A 15,768-nucleotide genomic window follows, 5' to 3' on the forward strand; every position below is an offset into this window, starting at 1 on the left:
AAGAGATCACATAAAGGCCAGTTTAAAAAAAATAACATTTAAGAAATGATTTAAAAGATGCTGATTCTGCTAGCCTAAGCTCCTCAAACAGGTCGTTTCAGAGCTTAGGGGCCCTGGTGGCAAAAGCCCGGGCACCAGTCTTAAGCCCAGGCATTAGAGGGCTCTGCCTGAGGATCTGAGGATGTGCACGGGCTCAGAGGGAGTTAAAAGATCTGTTAGCTTGGGGCCCAACCAACTGTGATTTAGAAATGATAAGTAAAGTCTTAAAGGAATACATCATGTTTTTGGGAGATTGGCCTGTTGGTCAACTTACCCATTAAGTGATGAGAGCAGAGATCAAAATCATCCATGTGTCCCTGGCAGATTGTTTGCTCCAGTGCTCCATGCTAACTAGCATACACTATATTGAGTGATATAGAGCCTAAAATGTAAACTTGCGAAACTCCATGGAAATGTGTGTTTAAGAAGAAGAGGAGATTCCTATTGTGACAGAAAATTTTCTATTTGAGAGGTATGAGCTGAACCAATTAAATGTTATGTCCTTGATGCCAACGCAGAATTTGAGGCAGTCAGATAAAATCGTATGGTACACTGTCAAAAGCTGAACTAAGATCTAAAAGGATTAAAATCAAACTTTCACCCAAATTTGCAGCTAAAAACAGGTCTTTGGTTACTTTAATGCAATTGCTCAAAAATGTTTTCAATCAAAAAAGCTATTAGCTGGCTTGAAACAACTTGACAAAAACTTGCTGGGATTTAAGGGATGTAGGCCAGTATTTTTTTAAGGAGGGATTGAACTACTGTACTGCTTGTTTCCGTAACAGGAGGAGGGGAAAGTGCCAGTTGCCAGAAAGCTATTGATTATTGATAAAATACCAGAATAAACTATTTCAGGAATTTTGTACTGCCCCATACTGTAGCTAAAGTCCCATTTCATAATCACCGTAAATAACAAATTTACTTTGTTCGTCCCAATACCTACGCTGATTTGATATTGGAACAATAGACGGACTGATATTTTATAGTTTTCTGACAGTTTTTACATTTTTTCATGTTTAGAACAGAAATTTCCTGTGGTTATGTCCAATAGAAGCCCATTTCACTTCACTTCACTTCATCTCTACTGTCCCAATTATTGTGACAGTGATTCTCGTGTTATCTCAGACACAAGTCAATCAGTCATGTCTTTGCTCTCACTGAGGTCATTTGTGCTAACACAGCTACAAGGTTATGTCTGAAACAGAAACCAAAGAAGCCTCATTATCTGTTTTCTCAGTGCCCTTTTCTCATTCTTTTTGTTGGTTTATCCTCCTATCGTTCTTCAACCTCTCTCACACTCTTGTGTCATTAATATGAGGGTTGACTTGCAGTCCTCCTTCTCTAGACTTCTGCCCCGAGTTTTATGCCCAGTGCTGCCTCTATAACTGACAGTGTGAAGGCTAAGCTGCAAATGTGGAGAGGTGACAGCCTCCAGGGTGGCCCTGCTCCAAAGGCCATCAAGGTGGCTGAGTATTTAAAAGCCCATTAAATCCAAGGTTTAGAGAGTGATGGCGAAGAGGGCAGAGACAGAATGATGTGTAAAGCCCGAGTCCTCTCCGGTTCGTGCTGTAGATGACTCATCTTGCTTGTCTTATGCTTGTCTTGGAGTTGGATGTAAAATATGCCCAAATGCCAGGGGGCTGCTAGTTAGTTGTTCAGGGACTATGAGTGTTATCCCTTTATCCCTCTAATCTACTGCGTAACGGTTGGAGAGTTGAGAGTTCCCTCAGCGGGCTCTGCATCTCTGTTCACTGCCCTGAGGTTCCCAGAGGCTCCGGAGTAAAAGGCCTCTTACTCTTATCAGCACCTCTCCCCCCTCTGCTTCACCCCCCACCCCCTCTCCCCCTTCCACCCCTTCACCCTTCTCTCCCTGTCATCACTAGCCGTCTGCTACATAATCCAATTATTCTTTTAAGCTGACACGCTCTGTAACTCACCGAAAACCCTACGGACGACGCCCCTGTGCATCACATACACACATGCACGTATATACACACACACGTAGGCATGCAAACACACACAGAGGCATATAAACACATGTGCACACACAATCACACACACACACAGCTACACACACACACACAGACGATATTACTGAGCAATGTTACTGCACCGAATCCTCACAGATAAAGGTCATGCAAAGTACAAATTCATTCATGCTCATTCAGATAGAAAAAAACATAAGTGCAGTACATGCACACCTGTGCTTTCTGGCTCTACTTTGTACACTTCTTCTTGTTTTGTCTATTTTAGGGTGTCCTAACAGAGGCTTTGGCCTCTGCTGTCACCCTCTGATTCACTGTACCCTTGAGGTGACTGCGTCTGTTTCTGCTTGTTGTCCTCCACCTCCCTGCTATGTGCTTACCAGCTAATGCATCTGTCTTCTCAGACAGCACCATCTGACACAGAAGGTCCTGCTCCTTCTTTTTGTATGTATGTGTGTTTGTCTGTGTTTCTATACTTATGAGGACCAAATGTCCTCACAAGGATAGAAAGATGAGGAAAATCCTCCACAGTGAGGACATTTTGACTGTTCCTCACTTCTTTTGTTCTGTTTTAGGGTTAGGACTTGGGTTTAGGGTTAAAATTAGGATTAGGTGTAGGTTAGGGTTGAAGTTAAGGTCAGGTATTTAATAGGTTAAAGTTAGGAGTTATGGAATGAATGTAATCAGTGAAAGCTCACAAGTCTAGTAATTGAAAGTGAATAGCCTGCCTATAGTCTTCTTATTGAATCAACAGATCATGTGCTAATTGCTCTTTCAGTAAAAATGGTTATTTTCCAATGTCAATGTATGACAGCCTTGCACCATTGAATCTTAAACACACATAAGTGCAGTAAGATTGCTGCAGTAGAGTAAATGGTAAATGTGCGTAGTAGACATGACAAGCTAATTAATCCCTGGATTCTGCGATTTTACCCCAGTGCAAGACTTGACAGGTATTTCTGCAGCGAAGGGGCACACAGCATCACAAAGAAGCTGTGTTCGGTTATTTTTGGTGCTGACACGACAAGAGTCAAGAGTAACAGATGGGGTTTGTTGTGTGTGTGTGTGTGTGCGTGTGTGTTTCAGGGTGACCAGGACTAGAGCTTGCTATGTGTGTGATCTGAATCTGAACAGAGGGAGTTTGAGCAGACCTGGTCTGTAACTGTTCCTCTATCTGTCTGGAAGATGAGAGGGTTAGGGAGAGTCTGTGTCTGTCTGACTGAGAGGAGCACACAGACTTGGTGTCTCTCCAGGCCAAAGTGTTATCTGCATCCTGTCTGAAGTTGCCAGACGTGTGTTGCCTAATTTGTGATCAATCAGTGTTGGTTTTACCCTGCCTGCTCTATTTCACACCTTTGTTGTCACACTTAACAGTGTATCTATTCCCGACTATTTGCATATTATGAAAGAAGTTAGTGTGTTTCTTTGCTGTAATGCAGTCATATTAACATTGCTGAAGTTGGTACATTATTTCTCTGTGTCTGTCAGTCAAAGGCCAGATTTGGCCTCGCTACATGGTTTTGTCTGTGTTATAACTGTGCAGAATACCTAAAAGGACATTTTTCCTAAGTGTTTTTCACATGTATTCACCCTGACTCCTGTACATATTTGGCTGTACATTTATATATGTGAACTTGGGGTAAGTACGCTACATTTTGTGTGTAACACACTCGATATCACGTACACAAGCGAGATATGTAGGAATCCCCAATCACTGGAATACAGGCTGCAACTGTGCACTGTCACCCAGCTGACCCATCTGTGAGCCACACACCATCCCATGAACACCAGAGCCTCCTCCATCCCCATCAGTGTCCCTCTGCCCCGCGCTGGCCACTGTATGTGTGATGTCCTCGTGCCCCATAGTGCTTCCACCCTCATACCACTCATCCTAACCTGACCTGTTTCCCACAGCCCAGTGTATGTGAGAGCTGGGGGGGAGGGAGAGAGGGCTGGGGGGAGGGGGGTTTGCAGCAATTGGACCATTAGGGTGGGGTGGGCCGGTTCCGCTTCCTGCCTCTCTCTCCCTCCTCTCCCTCCCTCCTCCACCTTGTTTTCTACCTGTGTCTCAATATAATGTTCACCTGTTCCTCTTTGAAGCTTTCTCATTTCCTTGCCATTGTTTCTGTCCGCTCTGCTGCTTTCCTCTGACCCTTCTCTTCTTCTCCCCCGTCCCTCCACCCCTTTACCCCCTTCCTTCCTCCTCTCTCCTATCTATCTACTCCGTCTATCTGCCTCTCACTGTTGCGATTAACTGGGCTCTGTCTTTATGTCGTATGTCCTTTTAGGCCCACGCGGTGCATCGCTGGCTAATCGATCAGGACAGTAGTGTGAGCTCTGAGATGCCGGATGGCCAAGGAGTATGGCACTTTGATGATGAAGTAAATATCCGCAACACGTATATCTGGCTTTTCATATTTCTATATATCTTTACATATATGTATATATATATATATATTATATATTTATGACCATCTTGTATCTGTCACTTAAAGTGTGTGTCACTGTTGTTGCTCTGCTGTTGTTGTTGTTTTATCTATCTTCTCTCTTGTTTTTGTTGTGTGTTGCTTATGGTATTGTAGCTCTGGTTCCTTTGACAGTCTAGTGTTGCTGTTGTGCTGTGAGCTGATTCAGTCAGGTGTCGTGGGATCAGGCTGGAGCTTTTCCTTTGTTCCTGTCCTTGCTTGACGTATTGTACTAACTTGCTTTTATTTTAGTTTGTTTTGTTTCGTTTTGCGTTCCTTCTTTTGGTTTTCACATATTTATATAACATGAGTGTGTATCTGTATCTATATTGATATTTATATCGGTGTCTGTGATATCTCTGAAATTAATGTTCTCAAGCAGCATATTACATGCCAAGAGTCCACGGGCAAAATATAGCTTTAATATTTCTCCATAGACTTAATACAAGTTACAGTGCGTCTGTGCATACTAGTATAGAAAGTACTACACACAGATTCACAGTAGTGATACTGCATAGTCAACAGTCCCAAGTATTTTTCCTGTGGGTTCTTCTGATTTATAAAATATGCTTGTGTATCCATTTGTACCACTGTATTTGTGTTTAGGATTAAATCAAGGTGTGTGTGTTTGTGTGTGTATGATGCTTGTGTGTATGTGTGCTTGTGAGAGAGAGAACGTGTGTGAGAGAGAGATGTGTGTGTGTGTGTGTGTGTGCGTGTGTTCGGGGGGGGGTCAACCTCTTTATTCTTATGTGTGTGTCTGGTGAAGTACTGTGTGCATGCTTTTGTCTCTGTCCTTGCATGACTTCAAGCTGTGTATTAGTATTATATGATTTGAATGTACGTCTATGCCTCCGTCTGTGTTGTGTCTGTGTATCTGTCTGTGTATTTCCCATTGTGCTGTGGTGTTTCTTGTGAGTGCTGTAGACGTTGTGAGTTGTGTCTGTCTTGTGCCAGTGCTGTGCAGCCTTTGATGTGTCAGTGTTGTGTTTGTGTATTGTGGCTATTGTGTATTTCCCATGTCACTGTTTGTCATGTGCTGTGCCTGTGTTTTGTCTGGTTTTATCTGCTCAAACAGTCTGGGATACGTTTGCTGAAGGTTTTATTGCACCTATCTAATAGATGATCTCAAATCCATTTCCACTCAGCGGAGGAGAGATGATCTAAGTGCAATAAGGCTTTTGGGAAACTTGTTCCAGACAAATCTTGCCCCTGATGATTTCCCCTCAAATCCCAGCTCCCCCCTTTGCTCTCATGTCAAACTCCTAAACCAACTCTTCCGATCTCCATATTGCTCCCATACATTTTGGAGCTTCACTGGGGTTGCCTTGAATGAACCTCAGCTAAACCATCTCCAGGTGATGAAACAAATCATTTGGAAGTGCAGGAACACAAAGAACAAATAGCTAAAAAATGATATGGTCAATACACTCTATCACAGCATGAATAGATGCCTAGTAGATCTCCCTCAAGCTATGCAAACCACCACCAGTCACCATTTGCTCTGGCCAACGGCCCCACACACAACAATATGGAGTATTTCCTTTCCCTTTGGTGGTGCTCATGAATGCGTGTACAGCAATTGTGTTTTTCCCAAATTTCCTTTTGTATTTTATTGTTCCTTTAGTGTGGATGAGTGAAAGAGGATATATATATTTTTAGGTTTGCCTCCTTGTTTATCTGTCAGGACCATAGACCCAATCCAGTTAGGACTACAAACCCAGTTTATTTTCCTACAGGTGTTCAGACAACACAGCCTCGGTTAGGAAGTAGAAGTTACTGATGGTTTATGAATAACATAGAAATGGAAAGGAGTGGGTGGGGGAGTAGAACAGAGAATAGGATGGTCCTATGTCGTTTTGGAGAGGGAATATGCGGCTCCTGTGACAGTCCGGTGGGAGCTGAGGCAGAGGGACCTGCTGTGTGCCCAGAGCACAGAGACAGCAAGACAGTGGCGCAGTGATAGACCGCCCTGTAGAGCCCAATCCCCCTCACTGGCCCATCGCCAAGGCAGCAGTGGAAAACAACAGCAGCAAAAACCAAATCCCTGCAACAGGGTGTCTGCTTCCCCAACTAGCATTTACTGGTATCCGTCTCTGCCCGCAACCCTCAATCTCTTCCTTTATCGCCCCTGTCCCGGGATCTCAAGTTCGCACCCGCTTCATTTTATTATTCTCAGCTGTCAGAATAGGGGAAGTGCAACAGCGGTCATGCAGATTGGCCAGCTGAGCCAACGGTTTAAAACTCTCAGCAAGCTTCAAACTGGTCTTACAAAGCATGACTCGTTACCGGAGGGCTGATTTAATTTACACCCAAATGAAACGCTTCGTCAAATGCCCCCTCCCACCCCGCTGCCTCCTGTAAGACAGAAATGTGAGATGTCAGAGATTTTGTGTGAAGCCCTCGTCGCCGTTGCCACCATTAATAGTTGCTGTTAGTGGGCCTGCAGAATATCCCTTATCATCCCACAGCTCTAATTACCCCTCATTGAGTCCTTGGAGACAGATGCTCAGGGAGCCAAGCCCCATTCGTCACAGTACGGCTGCATGGCAGACTCAATATGAAAAAAAACAAACTGTCACTCCCTGCACTGTCACATAAATTCTCCCCCCTCTCAGTTTCTCTGTTCCAGCTGCTCCCCGGCCCACTGTAGATGCAGACTACATTAGGAAGCCCATTCATGTCCAGCCACCAGCAGTTGGCTGTAATTTGTTTCGGCAAGGGGGGCAGAGTTTAATTTACATGTGAAAGGCCGCGGCGTATACGAATATTGTAACTCTCATTTTCATTCTGGGGTTACTGATACTGGCTTTACAGGATTCAGATTAAAAGTAAAGGGGGTTTATTACCATTATGCAAAATTGCAGAAGTTGTGTAATAATGTCTTTGGCCAGATACCAACCTTAGGAAGGAGACAGGAGAGCAGGATTCGCTCCCTCTCTTGCTGACCCATTAGGAGCTGATCTTTTCTGGCTTCTTGCAACAGTGCGATGCCTCTTGGGAGCAATCTGCCCTACAAAGAATACTTGCGATGGAGCCGTCCCAAGTAACTATGGCCTAAATGGCTTTATTAAAAATAAATACATCCCACACCGAGACCTTCACTGTTATGGGTTCAAAGTCTCCAAAATTGAGTAAAGATATATTAAGAAAGTGGAGAAGAAGTTTTGAGTGAGATTTCATGCAGGACTGCGGGTCGCCTAAGTTTCCTTCTGAACAGAAAGTAAACACAATTATGCCAAATACTTAGTTTTTATACTTAGTTCTTTTTAATCTTAGTCTATTAGTCTATTTATTTTTCCTCCTCCAGCACAAATATGCAAACAAGATATTTTTAGACAAGCAAAAAGATAAATGTAGAAACTCACAAGAAGAATATTCAAAAACGCCATGGTATTGTTTGAAACATCTCTCTGTATCATGAAATATCCAAATCACCAATGCTCTAAAGCAGTGTCCAAACCAAGACATGATGGAAATAGTTCAGATTCTCAGTGGATGTAACAGTGTATGAAGCTTGGCCATATTGAACTGCTATGTCATTTAAGTCTATTTCAGGCTTATAATTGCCATACAGTACAGTGTAAGAAAGCAATATTAAGATATGTTGAACTTCCCAGTCAGTGTCCAGCTGATATCAAATGAGAAATCAAGGAAATGAATCAATCGTGAAATCAATCAATCGTGAAATCAATCAATCGTGAAATCAATCGTGTCCAAACTTTCTCACTTCCCACAATCAATTTAAAAACATTTTACTCAAGAATTTAATCTCTTCTCTCTTTGAAACCTTTTCTGAATTTCTGCTTACTCACCATCCTGTTTCAGGTCCAATCTATTTGATTTATTTTCCTTCACATTTTATCATTACATTGTTTGCCATCAAATCTCTGACTTATGTTCCTTTAGCCACTACTTTTTTTTTAACTTTTTCATTATTTTTTTTTTCATTTTACTTTTTACAGTCCTTAGTTTGTTCTACTTATGTCTACTGCACCAGCTGTTTTGCATCTTCCATTTAGATCTTGCGCATGTCCGGTATCATCAGTTTTAGTTTTGTGTGTGTGTGTCAAAAAGAGAGAGAGAAAGAGAGAGAGTGCGTGACGATCAATGTGCATGCATGCGTGCATGTGCATGTGTATTAGGTGAATGCGCTGAGTGCATGGTGTGTGTGTGTCTGAATACGGATGATTGTTATGAGCTGCACATATGTGTGAGTGTTTGAGTGTGTGTGTGTGTGTGTGTGTTTGTGTGTGTGTGTGCGAGTGTGTCAGTGCGTACATGTGTGTGTATTTGTGAGTCCGTCTGGCTGTCTGTCTGTGAATATGTACAGTATGTGTGTAAGGAAGCATTAAAGCTGGCAGACAGGGCCAGAGGAGTGTTTGACGTCAGGTTTATCATCTAACCTTCTGGCTGCCCTTGTCCTGATTGATGAGAGCATCTCCCTTAATTGCTTATCTTTAATATTTATTAACACCATGGTCTCAGATGCACCAGGCAGCTCAGCATCTGCCCCCAGAGGCAGCAGATATTGACTGTTCAGGAAGAAAGCAGGTGGTAGATACATCAAATATGTATTCATTCAGAGCTGTCTTTACATTGAAGTATAGTCTTTTTTTGTATTACTTTACTACAGAAGGGGCAGTGTATGAATGAGTCCCTCTTTGCTGCAGACAGTCACTCTGTTTTTTTCTGCTCCTGCATGGGCTAGATGATGATGGAAGGCAGGGAGGGAAGTGCGAGAAAGAAGTCAGGGGCTGACTCAGCATAACATTGTAGATGAAGATGCCATCATACTGTCAACAAGACTCTGGAAGATACACACATCCGCTGAGGCACACACTCACTGCGGCTCCACGGGCGCATTTATTTATTATCACTGTAGCCACAGTTGTGGCTAAGACATCCTCCCTGCTTTCCGCTGTGCCTTGTACCTCATGCTCTTTCCATCCATCTCTTCTTTCATCTTTTCGCTCGCTGGCCCGTCTCCTCACCTCCTCCCCTCTGTGTGAGTGGGGCTGAGAAATGAGGCTGGTGCTGCACTGAGGCAAGTTGAAGCAAATCATTGGAGCTGTTTACTCTCTCATGGCCCATACGTCTGGACATGCCAGCTGACAGGTGACATATACACTAGACGGACAGACAGAAAACCTCTAGACATGGAGAAGATGAAACTGCAGGAAGGCAAAGGGCCCGTAATGAATGTAAACTTTTCTATAGGGACACCCTAAAAGATTTTAACACTGTTAAAAAACAGCTATTGGTGATGTATCTTGCATTTCTGGGCCCATTTTGTAGTTTGGTGGTGTATTTTTCTCATTCCCACAGATAACTGCGCAAACGTGGACGATGTGACGTCACATTGAGATATTTTCAGTGCATCTACTATGGAGTTTAATAGCAGAAAAAAAAAATGGCTATCTAAAACATTAACAGTAAACATCAGATTTGGTGTCAGTTCCTCAGAATCAAAGAGAAAGGGCTTCTTTCTAGACTCGCCATTTTGCACCAACGACCATAAAGGGGAAATCCATCGTAGAAGAGGCAGAGAGACCAATTTCTCCACTGACAGAAGCCTCAATAGACCAGAATTCAACACAGCAACAAGACATGATGCATTTGGAGTAAGAAGTGCGACTCTCACTTGTTTCTGGACTGGAAAACCTCTCACTCCACTATCACTATTGCTCTCACCACCTACACATACTGAATCCAACAAGTCCAGGCAAGTTCTCCGGGTGTTGTCAAAAGTCAGTCTGGCAAATGTAGGAAATCACCGACTGAAGTAGACAAAGCAGGTTGAGGGAAAGTGGGTGCATGCACCAAAAAAAAAAATGACAACATGTCATCACAAAATAACTCCTGGAATGCACTGAACATCACAGATGGATGATACATAACAGTGTAAGAGTAGGGTGTGCTGTAGAGGTCTGTTGGACTCTATGGCACTGTACTTCTTCCTCAAAGGAGACAGTAGAGTTTATCATATTATCAGGGGGCTTTTAATAGAATTGCATTATGCCGGCCTTTAGCGTCATTTAGTCATGTTGACAGTGGCAGGTCAACTCCGAGTCCTGGATGGTGGAGCCTGTATCGGATCGTTTCAGAGCAGTACATTAGGTCTGAATGGAGTCTGAAGTCTTGGGCCACTCCAGCTCTGCACCTATTAACCAGACTGATTGAATTATGGTCTGGCCACTTGGGTCCCCCACCCCCCCACCACCACCACCACCTCTCTCTCTCTCTCTCTCTCTCTCTCTCTCTCTCTCTCTCTCTCTCTCTCTCTCTCTCTCTCTCTCTCACTCTCTCTCTCTCTCTCACTCCCTCCCTGGTCAAAGTTCCCGAGCCTGTGGATTCAAATGTGAATGTGTCTGGGATGCAGCAAGGCTCCATACACGTCCAGACTGTTGAGCCAAGGAGCACATCCACAGCTAGTAGAGCAGAAGAAAAAGGCTCTGTGTGTGTGTGTGCGTGTGTGTGTTGTGGGCTCTCCAAGTGCAGTGTAGTTGGTGCAGTGCAGTGGGAGCCTGTCTGACTGCCTGTTCCACCTGCCTGTTACTAAAGCGGCATAACAGACTGGAGCAGGATGAAGGCACATAAAAATAAATTAATACTACAGCCCAGGAGGAGGCCAACCCAGAGGCTCTGCCATAACACGAATGCCAGCCTCGGCATCCAGCGTAATACATTTTTTCACCCCACACATGTTGTTTTCACATGAATACACATACGCACACGCCAGCAAACACACACACACGAAGATACATGCTATTCCACACGCATCAGTCGAGTTCACCTCTCTCTCTCTGCCCCCTCTGATGCTGAGTCAAGCCAAGTTGTGATTGATGGTTAGATCCTTTCTTTTAAATTATGGAGTCTGTGTTCTCAGCCAGTGCTTGGATAACCCTCACGTATGAGAGAGGGAGGCACAGAGAGTTGGGAAGACAGATTGTCCACTCAGTGATGCTCTCTCTCTCTCTCTCTCTCTCTCTCTCTCTCTCTCTCTCTCTCTCTCTCTCTCTCTCTCTCTCTCTCTCTCTCTCTCTCTCTCTCTCTTTCCTCTCTCCTCTCTCTCCTTGCACATCTTCCCTCTATATTTCCCCATCTCTACCTCTCCACTTATGAAGATTAATGGGACCCTGGCATTGGTCAGGACATATTGCTGCTGTCATTCTTCTCTATTGCCTTCATATTTTCGCCTCTCTTCTTTTCTTTTCCTTTGTCTCTGTATTTCTAACTCCCTGTTTTTGTCTTTCGCAGGTCAGTCTGGCTTTGTTGTCATGTGGGGCCGCATGTGCATCTGTTTTGGTGTCTTTATGTATGTATGTCTCTAAGTGAGTCTATGTGTGTCTGAGTGTGGTGAGCTTAATGTAGCTTTGTGAGGAGCTACAGCTAAGGAGTTGGCCCCGTGTGGGTGTGTGTGTGTGTGTGTGTGTGTGTGTGTGTGTGTGTAAGTGATAGGGCAGTGCCAGGGCTGCAGTAATCAGCCCGGCCCAACCCACAGTCTCTTTGGAGCAGTGCTGTAACTGCAGGCCAATACTGCAGAGCTTCACGCTGCCACTAGAGGGCCATTATCCCAAATGGAAATAGTACAACCTCACACAACATCATTGACACATTTGATATCAAAACTATCAAAAGTTTACATATTTTATTTTCAATTCAAAATCCTGTGCATGTTTTTGGCTTGGATTACTTTGACAATCAGGCCCTTTCAGAAAAAAACATAAATCTAATACACAGTTGTTTTCATATTAGGAGTTTCATTTTTGATTCTTAAAACAAGAATGTGTATTTGTCCCCCTGGATCTGTGTAGTATGAGGCAGTGTGTGTGTGGGAGACAGTGAGGACAGAGGCCAGATGGGAGGAAAGAGTGTGACAGGTTGAAGAAAGAGAACTGACAGAGTGTCTGTGTTTATGTTGATTCCTCCCCCACCTTTTCAACTCTGCCCTCCGTTCTCGAAGCATCAGGAAACGGGCAATAAACCCCCACAAGGCAGCACACGTGGACGGCTGTGGGCCTTTATCCTGCCAACAAGGGGGGCAGGAGACGGGGTCTAGAGGGCACGTCTGTCCCAAACCTAAATCAACCCTGTTACAAAACATGAGAGAACATTATATCAGGACCTGCGACCTGCCTGGGCCACACACTTAGACAATGAGACAGTTTTCCCTCCATGCACCTCGGGGACACTTTTCTTTGGAGCAGAAGGCTTAGTCGCAGACCAGGTACTCATGACACTGGGAGTTTGAGTCCAGCCCACAATTTGCGTCTCATGTAATGCCTTTTTTTGGTTTTCCTTGTGTCTCTATTTTTGTCTCAGGTAAAGCAAAAATGCTTTAAAAGCTAATTTCAAAAAAAGAATGAGAATGCTTTAGTTGATCTTGCCGAATCAGAAGCTATTTCAGTTGTTTTTCAGGCAGTTTCGGAACTTAATTCTCAGCCATTAGCACTCAATGGACACCAGAAAACCTCTGTCATCACCCACTTGATTCAGCTAGTCTTAAAGGAAGTCCTATCCTTAAGGACCTGATAAGTTATCGTCCCGCTCTTCAGTTTAGTTTCCCTCTACAGGCTGAGCCAGAGGAGGTGGGACAGAGCTGAGGTTTTCGTCCGAGGGGAGATTTTCTATCCTCTTTATTGGAAGACCACAGGCTAATTTGTCATGTCTTCATGGACATTAGCGGCTGCAGTCCCCTGCCCCACATTCTTTGGCTGTGGGACTCTCATCAGTGTCTAAACCTAAGGCTGCGGACAGGAGAGGCGACCCACGTGATGTTTTTGCCCAGGTCACGGTCCAGTGCCACTGAGTAGTGTGTAGCCCCCTCTCTACATCGCCCCCTCCTTCCCCGCTCCTACAAGCATTTATCTCTCTGCATGGTTTTGGCAGCAATGTGCTTTTCCCAGCATTTAGCCAGGAGAGGGAGAGAGGAGGGGAGAGGGAGAGAAAAGGAGGCCTTTTCAAGCGGGGAATGACGGACGCTTTATTAAAAGAGGCAGGGCCCTTTGAGAGGCTGGCCCCTCGGTGCTCCCCCCACCCCGTGTGTCTGGCCCATTGTCACGGGGCGGTGGCAGCGCCCCCCCGCTGGGCGCTTTGTCACTGTAAGTCACCTCACAGACTGAAACAGACCCGCTCCGAAAACACACCCATTCTCCACAGTAACACTACGCTATTCTGGTATTGCCCGGTCCCAGAAAAAAAAGATTGTCTGGCTGTCACAAAACATACAGGATACACAGAGATGGGCGTGACGTGTAGGGAAGAAGGGACAGCAGAAAGGAGGGATCAAGTTGAGGTGAAACGGAGAGTTGGGGTTGCAACAAAAAAAACAAAACCTGAAAAGTGGAGAGAGGATATATGGGGTGGAGACGGAAAATGGGATATAGAGTGTGTCATGGAGGATAGAAGATGGGAAGAAGATGGAGAAAAATTAAAAGGATAGAGAGGGTGAATTAGAGAGTGAGGCAGAGTTTAGAGAAACTGAGGAAAGAATAGACAAAAAATGATGACAGGAATGTTAGCCTAGATATAAGCAAGAAACCCATGGTGAGAGTGTGGGGCGCCCATTTGTTTTTGGCTGTGTGTGAAATGTGTGTCTTTAGATACAGGCAGCATTCCTCTAGAGATAAACCCCTGGGCCCCCGTCCCCTCGCCCCCACCCTCCCCCGTCTCTCCTCCCACCACGCCGGGCCCTGCTTACTCCAGTGTGTGTGTGTCTGGGCGTGTGTGTGTGTGTGTGCGCGCGTGTTTACGTTGGACAGGGTCTGCGTGCCCTGTACCACAGCACTTGCAGGGGGGCAACAGAAAGACAGCTGTGTGTTTTTGAGCAAAAGAGAAAAAAGGTTACGACAGAAAGTGGAGAGAGAAAGAGAGTGGAGGGCCAACAGGCATGCCAGTCAAGACCGTCACTTTTGGAGTGAGTACTACAAACTCTGCTGTCTTTTCCATCTCCTCTGCGCCTTCCTTCCCCTACACACTCACTTCACCTCTTTTCCCATCACTCTTTCTTTTATATTATCTGTCTCTATCCGCATCCTTCTTGACCAGTCTTACTTTATTGCTGTCTTGTTTGCAGTGGTTTGTTTTGCCACCAAATCCCTGGTTGCATTTTCCTCTGATCTAATGTACCTGCCAACGCTCCCTGCCTTTATCCTTTCACCTCAGACAGTGAGACAGTGATGGGCCAATTCTTTTGTCACTGGCTTTTTTCCCAGTTTAAATCCATTGTATCATATTTACTCTGTCTCCGACACATGAATATTGATGTATTATTATTGACTTTTTGTCCATTCTGTTCTGGCTCGTTGTTTTATTCAGACTTTCTGTTTGCTCAGCTCCAGCTATGTACCATTCTGTTCTCCGTCTCTATCCCTCCACATCAACTATTTGGAGACTATACTCCCTGGCTCCACTTTCACCGCTCGGTCTTCTTTTCAGTCATGAATATGCCCATCGCCTTTCTGACTGACACTGACAGAGAAAAATGAGAGACACAAAGAGAGGGAGAGAATGAGTGTCAGATGGAGGGCATGGAGATGATGAGGAAAGAGAGGAGAGCACACAGTGTAAACACTGCGCCCGGCTCTGTAAGAAGGTGATGTGTCACTCATGTAATACAGGCTCATTTCTCAAGATTTTAGCTGAGGCCGTAACGTAGAAAAGGGACTTTAAAGACTAGTCGTCATTCTCTCATCGCTTACAAACCGAAACAGTACCTCTATTGATCAAATTCATTAGAAGTAGCCTCCCATAGCAACGCAAGGGGAGGGAGCTTGATTACTTGGGAGTATCTTTGAGAGTTGTGATGCCTGGGCGTCCGAGATTAGCAAGTTGTGTAAGTGTGTGTGCATGGGCGTGTTTCCTGTTCTGTATTCCTCCTTAATCTTGTTTTTGACTTCATTTGTTTCTCTGTTTGATGTTCAGATTGTATGATGTCAACCAGGATTAGCTGGTGGTAAGTAAACTAGAGGTCAGTAAACTGATTAGTGGGTCAATTAACAAGACTCTTTTATCGTGGCGTCACTTAAGACTCTGTACTATGGACTATATATTCTACTGAGCAAGTAAATTTGGCAACGCAGCAGATTCACAAGCCCCTGCTGCCTGAATGTGAGTGCTAATTCTGTGCTAACCAGGGTTTACATAGGGAAATAGAAGAAGCAGTTGTGAGGTTTTAGATGATGCAACTCATAGAAATGCACTGATTGTATTAGTAGTTCATATCTCTGAGGATGAACTGTAGTTAATTTTACAACAATGTCGCTGGATTTGGTTCA

At 44.5% G+C, this 15,768-nt stretch overlaps 1 protein-coding gene across 1 annotated transcript in view; it reads left to right on the plus strand.

The window, feature by feature from the left end:
• Positions 1–15,768, plus strand: part of ank1a (ankyrin 1, erythrocytic a) — an 88,244-nt gene that overhangs the window by 30,873 nt on the left and 41,603 nt on the right. Inside the window, exon 2 of the mRNA XM_071523147.1 lies at positions 4,313–4,405. Coding sequence (XP_071379248.1) covers positions 4,313–4,405 — 93 coding nt within the window. The remainder of the gene's footprint in view (positions 1–4,312; positions 4,406–15,768) is intronic.

Source organism: Centroberyx affinis, unplaced genomic scaffold, assembly GCF_046629955.1.
Source record: "Centroberyx affinis isolate AG114_WGS23_722 - 3 ecotype Tasmania unplaced genomic scaffold, CSIRO-AGI_Caff_v1 ptg001070l_1, whole genome shotgun sequence".
NCBI lineage: Eukaryota > Metazoa > Chordata > Actinopteri > Beryciformes > Berycidae > Centroberyx > Centroberyx affinis.